Raw genomic sequence first — 19,895 nt, 5'->3', positions numbered from 1 at the left:
TCTCACAAGAGAGATTCTGAAATGAAAAGTTTTAAGTATGAGGGAAGGTTGGTGTCTCTCAGGCTGTTCTCAATAGAGGGGTTGTGACTCTGGAACTACAAATGTCAATGAAATCCTGAGGAGTGGATAGAGTGAATATGGACACGATCTTTTCAACAGGATCGGAGTCCAGGATCTGAGATCACAATCGCAATATATTCAGTTGTATCTGGGGACCTTCTCTTCCACCCTTCTGTCCGGGGGCAGGTTCTGAATATCACCTATATCAATGCCGGGGATTGATCGTAGTTATAGATTATTCGCAGACACAGGAATATAATGTAATTTTTAACCACTTAATTGAACAAAGAAGGACACTTAACGATAAACACCACAATGCATTGTGTGATGTCCTTTGTAAATATCCTATAGTTGACATTTGGAACAGGCAGGCCGCATCCAACAATGTGTTTTGATTTTGGAATACCTTCTGCACTGCTGGAATTTCTGTAGAGATGAAAGTACCGACAGATTTACTGGAGGCACCTCTAGACAGGGTTTAAAACTGCCATTAGAATTTGAGCTTCCACATTACAAAATGGCTGAGAGCTCAGTATTCATCTTTGTCACAATGAAACTCAAAGCGTGTGAGGTTGTTCCTTATTTCCTATTTTTAGTTAGTTCTGCTCAGGCCACTTCCTCCATCACCAGGGTAACAGCCCAGCAGAGCTGCAGAGTGTTGAACATTTTTATCGCTCTCTGGTCACTGCCCCTCAGTGGCCTCAGGAGCTGGTGTGGAGGCCCGGATGCTTTGAGCATTCACTGTATGGAATATATGATGTTTCTGTTGCAATAAAGAGATAACTAATGAATGTAGGGATTGCATTCATGCAAATTTGTTTAGGATGTCACAAACAGGGGTCAACAGGGATCACTCCCTCCACAATCCCCTTGTTCATTCATCCCTCCTCATTAATCTTCCTCCAGATACTTATCCCTGCATACGGCCTAAGGGCTACACCTACCCGTACACCTCCTCCCTCACCTCCATTCAGACTCAAAGCAGTCCTTCCAGGTGACGCAACACTTCACCTGGCGAATCTGCTGGGGTCATCTATTGTGTCCGGTGCACCCGCTGCGGCCTCCTTCACACTGGTGAGACCCACCATCAATTGGGAGACCGTTATGTCGAGAATCTCTCTATCATCTGCCACAAGGGAGACTTTGCAGCGGCCAAACATTTTAATTCTGATTCTCATTCCGACGTCTCGATCAATGGCCTCCTCTTGTGCCAAGATTAGACTGCCCTCAGGGTGGAGGAGCAACACTTTGTATTCCATCTGGGTACCCTCCAACCTGATTGTATGAATATTGAATTCTCCTTCCAGTAAACAAATTTCGACCCCCACCCATTTCTCTATTTCCCACTCTGAACTTCCATTTCTGCTGACCACCCTATTAATTCCCACCGGGTCCACTCCTTGCCTTTCTCCTATTGACAACTCTAAGATTCTTTATTCTCCAGCCCTTAACCTGTCCATCACTTGACTTCACCAATCACCTTCCACCTCCCCTCTTTCTCCATCCCGACGTTTTTATTCAGATCACTTCCCCTCCTCCTCAGGATGAAAAAAGGCTCATGGTCCAAAATGTCGACAGTTTACTCTTTTCCATACATACTGCGTGCTGTGTTGAGATACTCCAGCATTTTGTGTGTGTTGCTTTGGATTCAACGTTCATGCCAAGGGGCTGGAGACTACCCAGTCGGTATATGAGGTGTTGCTCCTCCAGCCTGAGTTTGGCTTCATCATGGCGGTAGAAGAGGCCATGTATGGACGTGTCCAAAATGGGAATGTGAAGCAGAGTTGAAGTGAGTGGGAACCGGGAGATCCTGTCTCGAAGAAGCGGTCCCCCAATCTGCGTCGGGTCTTGCCGATGTGGAAGAGCGCAGCAGGAGCACCGGGTGCAATAAATGACCCCAAACCGACTCACCAGTGAATTGTTGTCTCAACTGGAAGGACTGTTTGGGGCCCTGAATGGTGGTAAGAGAGGAGGTGTAGGGACAGTTGTAGCACTTACGCTGGCAAGGATAAGTACCAGGTGGGAGATCTGTCGGGAGGGACGTGGGGACCAGGTAGTTGCGGAGGGAACGATCCCTGCGAAAAGCAGAGAGGGGTAGAGAGGGAAAGATGTGCTTAGTGGTGGGGTCCTGTTGAAAGTGGTGGAAGTCGGGGAGTATAATATACTGGATCCGGAGGTTGGTGGGGTGGTATGTCAGGACAAGGGGAACTGGGATCCTGTTGTGGTGAAGGGAGGATGGGGTGAGGGCCGAAGTGCGGGAAATGGAGGAGGTGCGGGTGAGAGCATCATTGATGACGGCAGAAGGGAAACCACGATTCTTAAATAAAGAGGAAATTAGAGATGTCCTGGAATGGAAAGCCTTGTCCCGGGGGTAGATGCAGCGGGAGACCGAGGAACTGGGAATAGGGAAAAACATTTTTGCATGTGGCTCCATCCCAGTTTCACTCTGCCTCCTCCTCCAGCTGCCTATCACCTCTCTCATCGTTCTGCCTGCTTCTACTACACATAGTGCTTTACCTTCTTTACCTTTCCTCCCTATCACCTCTCTGCTTCCCCATCCCACCCCTTGATCTTTCCCTTTACTACTTTTTCACCTGGAACCTACCAGCCATCTCTTTCCTACCCTACCCCCACCTTCGTTATAGGGGCCTCTGCCCCCTCCCTCTCAGTCCTGCCGAAGGGTCTCGGCCCGAATCGTTGACTGTTCGTTTCCACGGCTGCTGGCCCGACCTGCTGAGTTCCTCCAGCGTGATGTGCGTGTTTCTTTGACCCCAGCAACTGCAGAGTATTTGGTGTAAAATCCCGCTCCCATACTAACACGGATTATATCGACCAAAGAACAAACCGCCAGAGGAACTCAGTGGGTCGGGTGGCATCTGTGGAGGGAAAATGGACCGTCAACATTTCGGGCCGAGACCCTCCCTCTGGACTCAGAATGGATGGGAAATAGAGAAAAGAGGTGAGGGGTCGGGACGGGGCAGTAACTGGGGGAGTCAGTGAATCCAGGTGACGGGGAAGTGGAAAGGTGGAAATAGTGACAGAGGACAGCAGATGCGTGGAGACGAACGGGATCGAGGAGGTGGATAGAAATACGTTGCTAGGAAGGGAGAGCAGCCGCCATCTTGCTGACGGTGTTGGTGCTGCTGTTTCTCACTTGATGTTTCCGTGTTCCTGTCCGGTGAGGCCCCGGAGGAATGTGATTAGGAATTAGTGTTTATAAAAATAGAAGCGACCCTTCAATGAAACCTGCACAAATCGGCTGGGAATTGTGGATCGGACCGGGATGTGAATCAAACCCGTAACTCTGAGAACCGGGGATGGAGAGATGGGGACGGGAAGGTACAGCAGGAAAAATCAAAAATGTAGCTGGTGTAAGATGCGGCAGGTAGTTCGGGCAGCGTGTGAGGGGCGAGGAGCAGAGTCACCGGTTCAGGTGGGAGACCCTCCACCCGTCACGTGATCCAGTTTCTCGCTCCCATTCAGACGCAGATCTGCAGTATCTCAGGTTTTCGCTTCCGAGGCCCCGCCCCCGTTTCACAGTCTCCGGATGGGCGGGGTTTTCGTTCCGTTCTCTGTTGAAGCGGATCGTCTGCTGGGAGCCGGAGGAACGATCGCTGTCTGTGGGACAAATTGATCAAGTTCTCATCGGTGAGTATTGAGGCCGGTCACTAGGGGTTGAACGCAACTGACAATTTCACATCGGTGAATACTGAAGCCGATCCCGGGGGAGGGAAACCTGATGTTGGGCAGAGAGTCCCGTTAACTTCCCTGAACTGGCGGCCTCATCCGACTTCCTGGACACAACCTGTCGTGGTCGGTCCGGGTTATGGGACCTTCACACGGAACCGACTGAGATGAGCCGCCGCTCAGCCCCCCGTGTTCTGGTCCCAGGAGCGGGATGAGGTGTTGATGCCGAGACTGAACCCATCCATTAAGATGTACCTGGGGAACTTTACCTCCATCACCCTGCCCGGTATCGGATCCAAACTTCACCTGGATCGACGCCTGGGGTCGATAATTGCTTTACATATTTCCAGCTCGCTGGAAGCGGCCGTTCGGCCTGTTTTGTTCTTGCAGACTCGAGGGTTTAAACAGAGTAATCACACCCTCGGGAGACTCCTCCATGTGTATGAGTAGTTCCATCTTTCCCCGTTCAGACAGGACAGTGAGATCCAGATCTCTCACGTCCTCCCGGGGGGCTGGGAAGTTTACATCCGTCTTCTTTCCATGACTACGACTTGTCAAAATACTGACAGCGTTTCCCGATATCTGGCCCTATTAATGCAAGAATTAAGTATTTTTTTTCATTTACCTGAGTTTCTCTGAATTGTGCACACTCCCTCCGGAATTTCCAAAGAAGCAACCCAGGCTGTCTAATATTTCCACACGATTGAAATGGGGAATCTTTGTTTTGTTTTCCATGTACAGAGGTAGAGTGAAGATCGTGTCTCCGTATTCTCCACACAGATCAATACATTGCAGTGGTACATTGAGGTAAAATAAATCATTCTGGTTACAGAGAAAGTGCAGTGCAGGTAGATGTGTGCTGCAAGGTCACATCGATTTAGACTGTGAGGTCACGAGTCCACTCATCACGCTGTCGCTTCTAACAGCAGAATGGACACCGTCCTTGTGCCTGGTGGAATGTTTCTGTTTTATTTTCTCTTCGCCCCTATGGGGCATTAGAAATGAGAATGTCCAAGGTTGTGAGGATCTTTCATTATGTTGTTTGCTTTACTGTGGTAGTGAGAAGTGTAGACAGAGTCCACGGAGGGGAGGTTGGTATCTATGATGTGCTCAGCTGTGTCCACAGTTCTCCGCTATTTTATTCAGTTAAAGGAAGAGCAGTAGCCATACGAATATATGAAGAATCGGGATGGAATACTTTCTGCTGTGCATTGAAAAAGTCTGTAGAGTAGAAAAGGACATATACCAAAGTTCTTATTGTTTGTTTTTTGATTTGTTATATTGGAATCTGTTATCTACTAGTGCGTACTATTATTTCAGGGTCTGTGTATTGCGGCAGGAACATCAGAGATCGCCCTTCATCCCATTCTCCCATCTGGCTCCATTTGCTCATCCCCTGCCGATCTGGTTCAACCTCTGCCCGGCCTGTATCCCACCACCTCAATGAGAAATATCAACCATCTTGTTCAACCTCTGTCCAGCCTGTATCTCACCAACTCAATGAGAAATATCAACCATCTTGTTCAACCTCTGTCCAGCCTGTATCTCACCATCTCAATGAGAAATATCAACCATCTTGTTCAACCTCTGTCCGGCCTGTATCCCACCAATGATTATTCATCAACAATCTTTCTCCTACCGTTTGTCTTCATTGTGAAGTATTTTGACTTACTGAGTTATTTCTGAATTTTGTTTTTGTTACCAGGAAATACCAGAGAATTTGTTGAATGCAGCACAAGGAAGTGTAAAGGCAGCCATTACAATTTTAGCTTAAACGTTACGAAATGGAAAAGGAGGGAATATGGTGTTGAAATAAATATCAGCCATGGTTGAGTGGTGGAGCAGAGTTGAGTTACCATGCAAAGCGTGAAGTGTCCGGATGGGAAGATTTCTATGGCATGTTGATAAAATTTTGGTGAGGGTCAAAGTATATCTGGCAAAGTTCTTGTTATTTTGCTAATTCTGTCATTTTAGAATCTTTTGTACAATAGTATGCACTATTCATTCAGTACCTATGTGTTGCTGGAGGAACATCAGTGATCGTCCTTGATCCCTTCTGCCACCTGGTTCCATCTGCTCATCTTGTTCAACCTCTGTCCAGTCTCCTCACACCCCCCAACCCTGCTTCAGTGATGTACATCAACCATCTGGATCATCCTCAGTCCGCCTTGTATCCCACCTCCTCAATGTTATATATCAGCAAACTTTCTTCCAACCCTTGTCTTCATTGTGAAGTGTTCTTTTGTACCTTCGGCCTCGCTGAGTCATTTCCAGAATCGGTTATTGTTAGCTGGAATGCCGGAGGGTCATCAGGTCCCAGTTCTGTTGTGTATTGGTGTGGAGGTGCTAGTTTATGAACAGTGACGGGCTGACACACTGCAGCATTTTACTGGCATCAAAGAGTACTGGGAGAGTTGGTACTTGGGCTATAATCCTGTGATCAGCGTTCCAGCCATATGGAACTGTGGATGATTTAGCTTTGACATTGGATTGTGCTTCTACAGATGGGGCTGGATAGTCGTCCTTTCTGCAATAAAGCAGAAATTTCGAGCAGCTGGACATTGGTTGTGGGGAAATCCGGGATTGTGAGATGGTGGGGGGACGATGTGTGAGACTCTCAGGGTTGTTAAATGACAGGTTCAGCTGTTTGACCCTGTGAGGTTGGGAAGTGGATATCACAGTTTTTGATCCAGGTAAAAAGGACGCAGGAATCGAGCTGCTTGGACTTTAGAGGTGTTGAGAGAGTATTCCTGGTCTGGGATCAGATGGGTTTTTTTTCTGGAGTTCCTTTGGAAGCAAAGACTGCTACTGAGGAGAAGATGGGTTACCAGTCCCATCCTCACAGGGAGAGGCTATGAGTAAATGTGTTGATCTGTGTTTACACCAATAGAAATAGACTTCGTGAGTTTTGGTGTTCAAACTGTGTTTGGAAATTCCCCCCCCCCTCCCCCCCCCCCCCCCCCCACTGTCACCTGTCTTTCACTCGGTGGAAATCAGGCAGAATCTCACGTTGCTGGAGATCTGCACTAAAAACTGTAAACGTTTGAAGTCATTCTGACAAAACATTATTAAACTGAATTGTAAAGTTTGTTCCTCTCCCCCCAGGTGTTCCTTACCTGCTTAGAGTTTCTGGTAATTCCAGTTTCTTTTTATTACATTCACCCTGGACTGGTTTATATTTCCTGAAATGCACCTGTTTTAACCTGGGAATGGAAATGACTCATCTGTGATAGTAGAACATTAAAGAAAGCACAACTTTTCCCTGCGAATTATCCTGGTACCAATTTGTCTGTTATTCCAGGAAATGTGTTCAATGCAGTTATTGCTAAGAAGGTTTACAAGAATAATCACAGGAATAATTGGCTTTATGTATGAGGAGCATTTGATGGTTCTGGACCTGTGCTCAATGGAGTTCAGAGGGTCGAAGGGGGTGGTGGTGGGGGGGGAAGTGTGGTAAGTAAACCTACTGAATGCTGAAAAGCCTGGATACAGTGGTCATGGAGAGGATGTTTCCATCAGACGGAGTGTCTGTAATCTTACAGCACAATCTCAGAATAAAAATGCTTCTGTTTAAAATTGAGATGAGAACAAAAATGGCCAAAAGCTGTCTGATCTGTAGAATCTGTTGCCGCAGAGGTAGGTTGATGGTGCCATTGAGTGTATTTATGACAAGATTACATATTCATGATTGCTAAGTCACTTCAGGGTTGCAGGAGGAAGGCAGGAATATGGTGTTGGAATCAATCTCAGACATGTTTGAGTGGTGGGGAAGACCAGATGGATCGAATCACCTAATTCTGTTCCTGTGTCCTATGTCTTACCAGGACTGTATGATGGCTCCTTCTTATCCCATATCGTTCTGTGATGTGTGAGGGTCAATAAAAGGTTGTTCACTGAGATCATTACATCTGCCTTCAAAGTTTAAATGTTTTTAGTAACATTTAGTAGAAAAGTTTGGTCCTCCTTTTTATTGATAATGTACTTCATTATCTTTCATGTTAAAGTTAGACCTGCGGTGAGAGATTTATTGGAAGAAAAACCCAACTGGAAGCAAACCACAGCTGAAGACGAGGGGACAGCAACAAGTGTACCAGCCCGGGGATTGAGAGAATGAACTGGAGAGGACCCATCTGACTCGGAGATACCAGGATTTAGTTAGGACAAAGTTTGGTGAGTCTCATTTACTCAAATACTGGTCCTTTAGACATTACATACCTGTACAAAGGAAGGTAGGAAATAGTTGGAGTGAGACTGAATGTGCCCAGAAGTAACAGTTATGCCTCTGTCAGACCCAGTTCCAATCACTCCAGGTCGGGTAATATGCTTCGAGCAGCACAGTCGTTTAAAACCAGTCCCTCTCACTCACAGTGTTTACTCAGTTCTAGATCGTGCATCTGCTGAAGTAACTTTTGGTCAGTTCTGAGTGGGGAGAGGGAAAGAGAGGAGAGTGTTTATACTGACTGTCTTTCAAAAAGAGCAATTGTTTGAACTTGCTGCAAACTCTCTACCCATACCCTATACTTTCTCAATTAAATTATTGACCTAGATGACGAGTAGCAATGGGCATAACCCCAGGGAACGTCACTAAGTTCGGGACTCGAGTTCATGAAACAGCCTCTCACCCTCTGCCTCCTACCAATCATCTGTTTGCAGACCCTGGGGCTCTGTAACCAACTCAATGTTAACAGGAAGATTAGTCAGTAATTAAGATGAAGACAGAATTGTGGCCTCCTGAAAGGACACGTGAGCTGAGCTGTCTGATTCAATGGACCAGATCCACCCTCGTTGACAACGTAATTTACCCCTTTCCCACCCACCCATGTCATGTTACTTCCGATCACCCACAGTACCCCAACCACCCTCCATCCCCCCAGTGGCCCCACACCCTTCTGACCATTCACCCCACACCGACACATAGAGAGGTCCCCTTCACCCACGTCCACCCTCCCAGCTTGGGGAATCAGAGCAAACTGATCCCACAATCTCGACTCAGTGCAAAACTAAAACCAGGGATGCAAGACTGGAGAGCCCGGAGCCTCCAGCTGTCCGGCTCGGGCCCGGCCCTTTCCCACTGCAACCAGCCCTTGATTTACACAAACCTGAGATCAACACCTTTCTCACGTCATCTGAACAGGAAACACCCCGGCATTAGCTGCGGTTGACATCGTCCTGCGAATTGCAGTAGGTCTCCTTATGCGGTCAAACTCCCCGCTGTCCGAAATGGGGACCGGAACCGTACATGGTGGAACTCCCCGCTGTCCGAAATGGAGACCCGAACACGACATGGTCAAACTCCCCGCTGTCTGAAATGGAGACTAGAACCGTACGCGGTAAAACTCCCCGATGTCCGAAATGGAGACCAGAACCGTACCCGGTCAAACTCCCCGCTGTCGGAAATGGAGACCCGAACCGTTCGCGGTCAAACTCCCCGCTGTCCGAAATGGAGACCTGATCCGTACCCGGTCAAACTACCCACTGTCGGAAATGGAGACCAGAACCGTACGGGGTCAAACTCCCCGCTGTCGGAAATTGAGACCGGAACCGTACTCGGTCAAACTCCCCGCTGTCGGAAATGGAGACCGGAACCGTACTCGGTCAAACTCCCCGCTGTCGGAAATGGAGACCCGAACCGTACGCGGTAAAACTCCCGGCTTGGAAACGTAATTGCATGGTGGATTTGTTCGGTGACATGTGAACATATGTGATTAACGACCCTGCAACTGCGGACTGAATAAATATTTAGTCTAACAATTCTAATCAGACACACTATCTCCTCGCCTTTCTCTCTCTCCCCTGGCTACTTACCACCTCTCCCTCACCACTCCCTCCTCCCAGTCCCCCTTCATCATCCAGCCCTCTACCCCAGCCCTTACTTTTTCTCCCTCTCGCCCTCACCGTCTCGCCTCTCCCTCACCCCTTCCTTATCATCGCCCCTCTCTATCACCCTTTCCTCGCTTTCTGCTCTCACCAATGTCTCTACTCCTCTATTAACAAATCGTACTCTTCTCTCGTCTCTCTTCATCTCTTCACTCTCTCATGCCTGTTTTAATTTCTCTCACACTCTCTCCCCTCTGTCCATCTGTTTCTCTTACTCTTCCATTCTCTCTCCTATCCCACAATCCCTGTCTCTACCCCTATCACTTGTCATCCCACTCCCAATCTCAGTCACCCTTTGTCTTCCCCTCTCCATCTCCTTCTCTCTCATGCACCCTCTCAACTCACTCAAACTCGTCTTTCTCACCTCTGCCTGTCTGTAACCTCCTCCATTTTTAACCCTCTCCCTCGCTATCTCTTTCCCAATGTCCTACCCTCTCCCCCTCGCTCTCCCAAGCAATCTCCCTGTTGGCATCCGTATCCCACACTGTCTTCTCCTCTCTCTCACCCTCTAAATGCACCGCTCGTCCTAAGCGTTCCCCCTCTTCGCTCTCTCTCACTCTCTCTCAACACACCCCTGTTCCCCTCTCCCTTCCTCCCTCTCTCTCTCTCTCTCTCCTTCCCTCCCGTCACACCCCGCGCTCTCCACCTCATCCCATACTATACATACATCAACAATACTGAAATGGCAAGTGCCGTTTGTAACTGGGATATTTCTGGGTTCCAGATCCTCGTTAATGGTCTTTGTATATGAGGATCAGCAGCATCCTGGGGTCCGAGTCCATAAGGCACTCAGAGCAGTTACGCAGGTTGACTCTGTGGTTAAGAAGCTTTCATCAGTCATGGGATTCAGTTTAAGAGCCGAGAGGCAATGTTGCAGCCATATAGGACCCTGGTCAGACCCCACTTGGAGTACTGTTTTCAATTCTGGTCGCCTCACTACAGGAAGGATGTGGAAACCCTAGAAATGGTGCAGAGGAGATTTACAAGGATGTTGCCTGGATTGGAGAGCAGGCCTTATGAGAATTGGTTGAGTGAACTCCGCCTTTTCTCCTTGGAGCGACCGAGGAGGAGAGGTGACCTGATAGAGGGATACAAGATAATGAGAGGCATTGATCGAGTGGATAGTTAGAGGCTTTTTCGCAGGGCTGAAATGGCTAGCACGAGAGGGCATAGTTTTAAGGAGCTTGTAAGTGGGTACAAAGGAGATGTCGGGGTAGTTCTTTTTACGAAAATGGTGTGCGTGGAATGGGCTGTCGATGGCGCTGATGGAGGTGGAAACGATAGGGTCTTTTTAATATACTCCTGGATGGCTAGATCCGTAGAACCAAAGAACACTACAACACAGAAACAGGCCTTTTGGCCTTTCTTGGCTGTACCGAATCATTTTTCTGCCTAGTCCCACTCACCTGCACCTGGACCTTATCCCTCCATACCCCTCACATCCATATACCTGTCCCAAGTTTTTCTTAAATGTTAAAAGTGAACCTGCATTCACCACTTCATCTGGCAGCTCATTCCACACTCCCAGCAGTCTCTGTGTGAAGAGCCCCCCCCCACCTCCCCGCCATGTTCCCTTTAAACTTCTCTGTTTTTTTTTCTCCCCTAGCCTCAGTGGAAAAAGCCTGCTTGCATTCACTCTATCTATACCCACCATAATTTTATACTTTTATACTCCTCTATCAAATCAACCCTCATTCTCCTACGCTCCAGGGAATAAAATCCTAACCTATTCAATCTTTCTCTGTAACTCAGTTTCTCAAGTCCCGGCAACATCCTTGTAAAAGTTCTCTGCACTCTTTCAACCTTATAGTATCCTTCCTGTAATTAGGTCACCAAAACTGCACACAATACTCCAAATTCGGTCTCAGCAATGTCGTATACAACCTCACCATTACATTCCAACTCTTATACTCAATACTTTGATTCATAAAGGCCAATGTACCAGAAGCTCTCTTTACAACCCTATCTAATTGTGACGCAACTTTTAGGGAATTATGAATCTATACTTTCAGATCCCTCTGTTCTACTGCACTCCTCAGTGTCCTACCATTTACCTTGTATGTTCTACCTTGGTTTGACCTTCCGAAGTGCAATACCTCACACGTGTCCGCATTAAACTCCATCTGCCATTTTTGCAGCCCATTCCTGCAACCCTCTGCAATCTTTGAAAACCTTCCTCACTGTCAACTACACCTCCAATCTTTGTATCATCAGCAAATTTGCTGATCCAATTTGCCACATTATCATCCAGATCATTGATATGGATGGAAAAGAACAATGGACCCAGCATTGATCCCTGTGGCACACCACTAGTCACAGGCCTCAATTCAGCGTATCAATCCTCCACTACCACTCTCTGACTTCTTCCATTGCGCCAATGTCTAATCCGATATACTATCTCTCCATGTATACCTAGCAAATGAATCTTCCTAACTAACCTCCCATGTGGGATCTTGTCAAAAGCCTTACTGAAGTCCATGTAGACAACATCCACTGCCTTCCCTTCATCCACTTTCCTGGTAACTCCCTCAAAAAACGCTAATAGATTGGTTAAACATGACCTACCATGCACAAAGCCATGCTGACTTTTTCTAATAAGTCCCTGTCTATCCAAATACTTGTAGACCCTATCTCTTAGTACTCCTTCCAATAATGTACCTACTACTGATGTCAAACTTACCGGCCTATAATTTCCCGGCTTAATTTTTGACCCACTTTTAAACAATGGAACTACAAGAGCACCTCCGGCACCTGACCCGTGGATATCGACATTATAAATATTTCTGCCAGGGCCCCTACAAATTCAACACCAGTCTCCTTCAAAGTCCGAGTGAATACCCTGTCAGGTCCAGGGGATTTATCTACTCTGATTTACCTCAAGAAAGCAAGCACCTCCTCCTCTTCAATCTGTATGTTCCATGACCTCCCGACTTGTTTGCCTTGTTTCCATAGACTCCATTCCAGTTTCCTTAATAAATACAGATGCAAGAAAAAAAAAACATTTAATATCTCTCCCATTTCTTTTGGTTCCATACATAGCTGACGACTCTGATCTTCAGGAGACCAATTTTATCCCTTATTATCCCTTTGTTCTTAACATACCTGTAGAAGCTCTTAGGATTATTCTTCACCCTGACTGCCAAAGCAACCTCATGTCTTCTTTTAACCCTCCTGATTTCTTTAAGTATTTTCTTACTCTTTTTATACTCCTCAAGCATCTTATTTCCTCCCTGTTGCATGTAAATGTTATACATATATCTCTTCTCCTTTATCAGAGTTCCAATATCCCTCGAGAACCAAGGTTCCTTATAATTGTTCGTTTTGCCTTTAACCCTAACAGGAACAAAAAAAAAAATCTGCACTCTCAAAATTTCTCCTTTGAAGGCCTCCCAATTACCAATCACATTCGTGCCAGAGAATAACTTGTTCCAATCTACGCGTTTTAGAGCCTTTCTCATTTCTTCAAATTTGGCTCTTTTTCCGGTTTATAACTTCATCCCGAGGACCAGATCTATCTTTGTCCATGATCAAGTTGAAACTAATGACGTTATGAACAATGGAAACAAAGTGTTCCCCTACACACACTTCCGTCACCTGCCCTAACTCACTTCCTAATAGGAGATCTAATATTACATCCTGCCTAGTTGGTATATCTATATATTGATTTAGAAAACTTTGCTGAACACATTTCACAAACTCTAACCCATCTAGACCTTTAACAGTATGGAAGTCCCAATCAATGTGTGGGACTCCCACACATTTTAGACATCCTCTTTTAGACATCCTGATTTACTTATGTGTTCTCTTGCATTTCTTATGCTCCATAAGAAACTGCCTGCCTATCCCTGTTATGCAACTCCATTCATTTTGTGCTTCACCAGGGTCTCAATATCTCTTGAAATCCATGTTTCCCCTATAGTTTCTATCTTTACCTTTTATTCTGACAAACACATACCCGCTTTGTACTTTCAAGATTTTACTTTGAAGGTCTCCCATTTACCAAGCACACCTTTGCCATAAAGCAGCCTGTCCCAGTCCACAGTTGCCAGGTCCTAGTGTCATTATTCCAGGTGTTGATCCATGTCCTGAACACATCCACCTTTCCTACGCTGCTCCTTGTACTGTAATATTCAGGACTCAGCATATTCACTGCACCATGCTCAACGTTTTTATTCCTGACTTTGTCTGAGGACTGAACAATAACTGTCTGCACAACCTGTCCACTACCATCCACTCTCCTTTCTGCTATTCAGACTCCCATTACCCCTGCAACTTTAGTTTACCCCCACCTACCCCAACTCCCAGCATGCAGCTCTATCACCCCTTTGGCTTTCCTCTCCCAGATCAATAAAAAGAACGTTCAGACCATGTACAGGCAGATAGGAATAAATGGGGCACTTATGAACTACATGGAATTCAAGTGAACACTTATGAAAGAAATAAAAGAAGGCATGAGGTTACCCCAGCAGACAAGGTGAAGGAGAATCCTAATGGACTCTGCAGATATGTTAAGAGCAAAAAGATTGCAAGGGAAAAATTAATCCTCTGGAAGATCAGAATGGTAATCCATATGAGGAGACAAAATAGATGTTGGAGAGTTTTTCCGCATCCATATTTACACAGCAGATGGACACAGAGTCTATAGAAGTGAGGTAAAGCTTCATGGACCCTGTACAGATTACAGAGGTGGAGGCGTTTGCTTTCTTAAGGCAAATTTGTGTGGATCAATCCCCAGGGCCTGACAAGTTGTTCCCTGTGACCCTGCGGATGACAAGTGCAGAAATTGTAGCGGCCCAAGCACAGATATTTAAATCATCCTTAGTGACAGGTGAGTGACTGGAGGATTGGAGGGCAGCCAATGTTGTTCTGCTGTTCAAGGAAGACTCTAAAAATAATCTATCAAATTGTACATTGGTGAGTCTGACATTAGTACTGGGAAAGTTATAGGAAGGTATATGCAGGAACCGGATAAAAGTATTTGGATAGATGTGGACTGATTAAAGATAGACAGCATGGCTTTGTGCATGGTAGGTCACGTCTAGCCAATCTTATAGAGTCTCTCGAGGAAGTTATCAGGGAAGTGGATGAAGGCAAGGCAGTAGATGTTGTCTACATGGACGTTAGGAAGGCACTTTACAAAGTCTCATATGGGAGGTTGATCAAGAAGGTTCGGTCACTCAGCATTCAAGACGAGATAGTAAATTGGATGAGACACTGTCTTTGGTAGAAGCCAGAGTGTGGTAGCACATGGTTGCCTCTCTGACCAGAGGCCAGGGACTAGTGGTGAGCCATAGGGATCAGTGCTGGATCTGATGTTGTTTGTCATCTATATCAAGAATCTGGATAATGGTGTGTTAAACCGGATCAGCAGATTTGTAGATGACACCAAGACTGGTGGTGCAGTGGTCAGTGAGGAAGACTATCATGGCTTGCATTGCGATCTGGACCCGCTGGGAAAATGGTTTGAAAAATGGAAAAAGGTATTTAATGCAGACAAGTGTGAGGTGTTGCACTTTGGTATGATCTACCAATGCAGGTCTCTCATAGTGACTGGTCAGGCACGGAGGAGTTTTGTAGAAGAAAGGGACCTGGGAATACAAGTTTTTAATTCACTGAAACTGGTATCATAGTTAGATAGTGATGGGAAAAAAATCAGCCCATTGGCCTTCATGAACCAAAGTACTGAAAACAATAAATGGATGTTATGTTGACTTGTAGAAGGCATTGGTGAGGCCTAATTTGGAGTACTGTGTGCAGTTTTCTTCACGTACCTACATGAAAGATGTAAAAGAGGTTGAAAGAGTTCAGAGAAAATTCACAAGGATGTTGCCTATTCTAGAAGACATGAGTTATTAGGAAAGATTGAACAGGGCAGGACTTTATTCCTTGGAATGTAGAAGAATTGAGAGAAGATTTGAAGGAGGTGTACCAAAATTAGGAGGGCTATACATGGGGTAAATGGAAGCTTTTTCATTTTTTCAAAAATGGCTTTTCCCACTGAGATTGGGTGGAACGAGAACCAGAGGCCATGGATAAAGGGTGAAAGGTGAAACATTAAGGTCAACATCAGGGGATACTTCTTTAAACAGACGATCATCCAGGTGTGGAATGAGCAGACAACCTAACTGGTGCATGCGAGCTCAATTTCAACATATAAGAGGATTGTATAGGTACCTGGATGGTAGGGGTATGGGAATAGACATCTTAAATAGATCAACACTAACTAGATGGAACAAAGGGCCTGTTTTTGTGTTGTACCTTTCTATGATTCTGTCACAAGAACATGAAATAATACTATTATTCATTTAATTCATTTTATCAGCTGAGCGGACCAACAATTCATCCGGGCAGGAAATCTTCAGATGGCTGTAAAACTGTTGGAACTTTAAATTGACAGCAGGTAAAAGAAAATCCCAGCTGCATGTCAAAAAAGTCTAATTCCGGGAGAGTGTTTCAGTTACTGTGGCGCCAGGAACCCATGCAGCTCAGTGAGAAATGGGGATAATACCCATGGAGAGAGTCAAACTGAGCCACGTCACGAATTGGAGATGGCAGAAATGCCCCATTCTTATAGAGACAGGAAGCACATCAGACAGTTTGATGGTCATTCCAGATACCAGCAGTATGCCCAGTCAGGAGACGATTTCTCTGACCAACTTGGGTTGATCCTCATTGTAACAGTGTGATGTCAGATCACACCTTGGCAACTAAAGTGATCTCATCTGAAATGTTGTACTACACCCATTGATGGATTTTGTAAATCTTTTTACAGGTTAAAAACGAGAAGGAATTTGTCTTCAGGAATCTCAAACACGGCACGCCAATTTTGCTGTCTCTATCTAGATATTTATAAAGTGGAGTCGACCGTCCTTCCTGCTCAGACTGTGGGGAGGGATCCACTAGGTCATCTGACCAACTGTCAAGCCGGTCATTTTCCACAGGAGAAAGGCCGTTCACCTGCTCAGACATTGGGAATGGATTCACTCGGTCAACTCAATTGAAGTTACATCAGCAAATTCACGCTGGGCAAGAACGTTCACCTGTTCTTTGTGAGAGAGGAGATTCAGTCGGTCATCCCACCTGTGGACACAACAGTCAGTTTCCATTGGGCAGAGGCAGGTCATCTGCTGAATTTGTGGGGAGGGATTTACTCGGTCATCTCACATAATGGCTCTCCAGAGAGTTCACTCTGGAGAGCAGCCGTTCACCTGCTCGGACTGTGGGAAGGGATTCACTAAATTAACTCCCCTACTGAGACATCAGTCAACTCACGCTGGCGAGCGGCCATTCAACTGCTTAGACTGTGGGAAAGGATTCACTCGGTCATCCAGCCTACTGAGTCATCAGCGAGTTCACACTGGGGAGAAGCCGTTCATCTGCTCAGTCTGTGGGAAGGGATTCACTCACTTATCCACCCTACTGAGTCATCAGCGAGTTCACACTGGGGAGAAGCCATTCACCTGCTCGGACTGCGGGAAAAGATTCACTCAGTCATCCAACCTACAGAGTCATCAGCGAGTTCACACTGGGGAGAAGCCGTTCACCTGCTCAGAATGTGGAAAGGGATTCAGACAGATATCTCACCTACTGAGTCATCAGCTAGTTCACACTGGGGAGAAGCCGTTCACCTGCTCGGAATGTGGGAAGGGATTCACTCACTCATCCCATCTTCAGGGACACCGGCGAGTTCACACTGGGGAGAGGCCATTCACCTGCTCGGACTGTGGGAAGGGATTCACACAGTCATCCAGCCTTCAGAGTCATCTGCGAATTCACACTGGGGAAAGGCCGTTCACCTGCTCAGAATGTGGGAAGGGATTCACTCACTCATCCCATCTACAGAGACACCAGCGAGTTCACACTGGAGAGAGGCCATTCACCTGCTCGAACTGTGGGAAGGGATTCACACAGTCATCTAGCCTTCAGAGTCATCTGCGAGTTCACACTGGAGAGAGGCCGTTCGCCTGCTCAGAATGTGGGAAGCGATTCACTCGTTCATCCTACCTACTGAGTCATCAGCGAGTTCACACTGAGGAGAGGCCGTTCACCTGTTACGAATGTGGGAAGGGATTCACTCAGTCATCCCACCTACAGAGTCATCAGCGAGTTCACACTGGAGAGAGGCAGTTCACCTGCTCAGAATGTGGGAAGAGATTCACTCATTCATCCGACCTACTGAGTCATCAGCGAGTTCACACTGGGGAGAGGCCATTCACCTGCTCGGACTGCGGGAGGAGATTCACTCAGTCATCCAACCTACAGAGTCATCAGCGAGTTCACACTGGGGAGAAGCCGTTCACCTGCTCAGAATGTGGGAAGAGATTCACTCGTTCATCCGACCTACTGAGTCATCAGCGAGTTCACACTGGAGAGAGGCCGTTCACCTGCTCAGAATGTGGGAAAAGATTCACTCGTTCATCCTACCTACTGAGTCATCAGCGAGTTCACACTGGGGAGAGGCCATTCACCTGCTCAGAATGTGGGAAGAGATTCACTCTGTCATCCAACTTACTGGTACATCATCGAGCTCACACTGGTGAGAAGCCGTTCACCTGCTCAGTCTGTGGGCAGAGATTCACTCTGTCATGCAACCTACAGACTCACCAGCGAGTTCACACTGGGGAAAGGCCGTTCACCTGCTCAGTCTGTGGGAAGGGATTCACTCGGTTATCCCACCTACAGAGTCATCAGCGAGTTCACACTGGGGAGAAGCCGTTCATCTGCTCGGTCTGTGGGAAGGGATTTACTCACTCATCCACCCGACTGAGTCATCAGCGAGTTCATACTGGGGAGAAGCCGTTCATCTGCTCCGTCTGTGGAAAGAGATTCACTAAGTCATCCAACTTACTGGTTCATCATCGAGCTCACACTGATGAGAAGGCATTCAACTGCTCAGAATGTGGGAAGGGGTTCACTCAGTCATCCAGCCTTCAGAGTCATCTGCGAGTTCACACTGGAGAGAAGCCGTTCAGCTGCTAAGAATGTGGGAAAGGATTCATTCAGTCATCCCAACAACTGGCACAACAGTCAGTTCACACTAGGGAGTGGTCGTTGTTATGAATCCCTAGGTTTCGTTTGCTGTGGACTGTTATTTTATAAGAGAGAGAGAGTCTGACTTGCAACTTGTTTAAGTCGTTCGCAGCTTGTTTAGTATTAACCGAGGACACAGACACTCAGAGTCAGGCAGAAACGAAGGAGGGGAAATGGAACAGTCGACAGAAAGGAACTAGTAGCCAAGGGTCACTATTTGTGACTTTCCTATGCCCACAAGGGTGGGTTAATTATCGATTCGGCATAAAGTACATCGAATGTGTGGTGGTCATCTCGTTTGATCCATGAGAGTGGAACTGATTTGGGGTATCCTGTGAAGACCACTGATGCGTTACCCCTTGTCTGGGTGTGGTGTGGTAATACACTTGAAGACAATACGCCTTGTGACAAGTCACATTCGGTAATCATTTGTATGTGGATTTGGAACGACGGATAAAATCTACAGCGACTGTTCTCTCGTTTTACCACCGTGGAACCTATGGAATTCGACATAATTGCCTTCTCTCGACATTTAACCTGGATTACAAATATCTCTTTCATCACCTATTCCATGAATGAACTGAACTTTCATACATTACCAAGCCTGGATTCCCCTAATCTCAATAGTTTGGGAGTTAAATTTATACACACATATACACATTACCCTGTTAACTTTTGTTTATCTTGCTCAAGTTTCTATATAATAAGTAGATACTAATAAAGAGAGTGGTTTTTACATAAAAACCAGACTCCAGTGTGAACTCTATTGCCGCTTGTTTGTTTCTAAAGTGATATGGTTCGTAATAAAATTGGGGCCTGCATCCGAAATATGTACTCATTTGGGGCGTATTGATTGATTTATTATCGATTTCATTGGGGAAATTCCATTTGATTTATTTGTGTGTGGAAAATCAGCAGCGGATGCTGATAGGTTTGTGGAAGCGCCAACCTCTGAGGCATTAGATGACGCCAGAAGTATTGAGTTGTTGAGTATTGCTAGAAGGTTAAAACTTGCTAAGGTGAAATCGACAATGAGGAGGGCACAGATGCAGAGGATAATAGCTGAACATTATGTATCCGAGGGAGTGTTTAAAGTGGAGGAGTTGGAGGTGTTTCTTGAAAGTAAACCTCGTGAGCTTTAGCTCCCGTAGAAGTTAGAAAATCTAAAGATTTAAGCTACGGTAAGGTAGAGGCAATTTGAGGCCAGAGAGGCAGAAAAACAGAGCGAGGAAGCAGAAAGA

General features: G+C 46.3%; 1 protein-coding gene across 1 annotated transcript; it reads left to right on the top strand.

Moving 5' to 3' along the window:
• The first annotated feature begins 3,630 nt into the window (after positions 1 to 3,630).
• Positions 3,631 to 19,375, top strand: LOC140720352 (uncharacterized). The gene is made up of 4 exons (XM_073035212.1): positions 3,631 to 3,708; positions 7,572 to 7,632; positions 7,752 to 7,917; positions 16,397 to 19,375. The coding sequence occupies exon 4, from the start codon at positions 16,792 to 16,794 to the stop codon at positions 18,601 to 18,603; it is 1,812 nt and encodes a 603-aa protein (XP_072891313.1). The 5' UTR covers positions 3,631 to 3,708; positions 7,572 to 7,632; positions 7,752 to 7,917; positions 16,397 to 16,791; the 3' UTR covers positions 18,604 to 19,375.
• Positions 19,376 to 19,895: the final 520 nt, after the last annotated feature.

This window comes from Hemitrygon akajei, unplaced genomic scaffold (assembly GCF_048418815.1).
Source record: "Hemitrygon akajei unplaced genomic scaffold, sHemAka1.3 Scf000041, whole genome shotgun sequence".
Classification (NCBI taxonomy): domain Eukaryota; kingdom Metazoa; phylum Chordata; class Chondrichthyes; order Myliobatiformes; family Dasyatidae; genus Hemitrygon; species Hemitrygon akajei.
This window is presented reverse-complemented; position numbering and strand designations above follow the sequence as displayed.

What these genes read in the sequence shown, in the direction of transcription:
- LOC140720352 (XM_073035212.1), top strand. Translation starts at nt 16,792, where the DNA reads ATGGCTCTCCAGAGAGTTCACTCTGGAGAGCAGCCGTTCACCTGCTCG.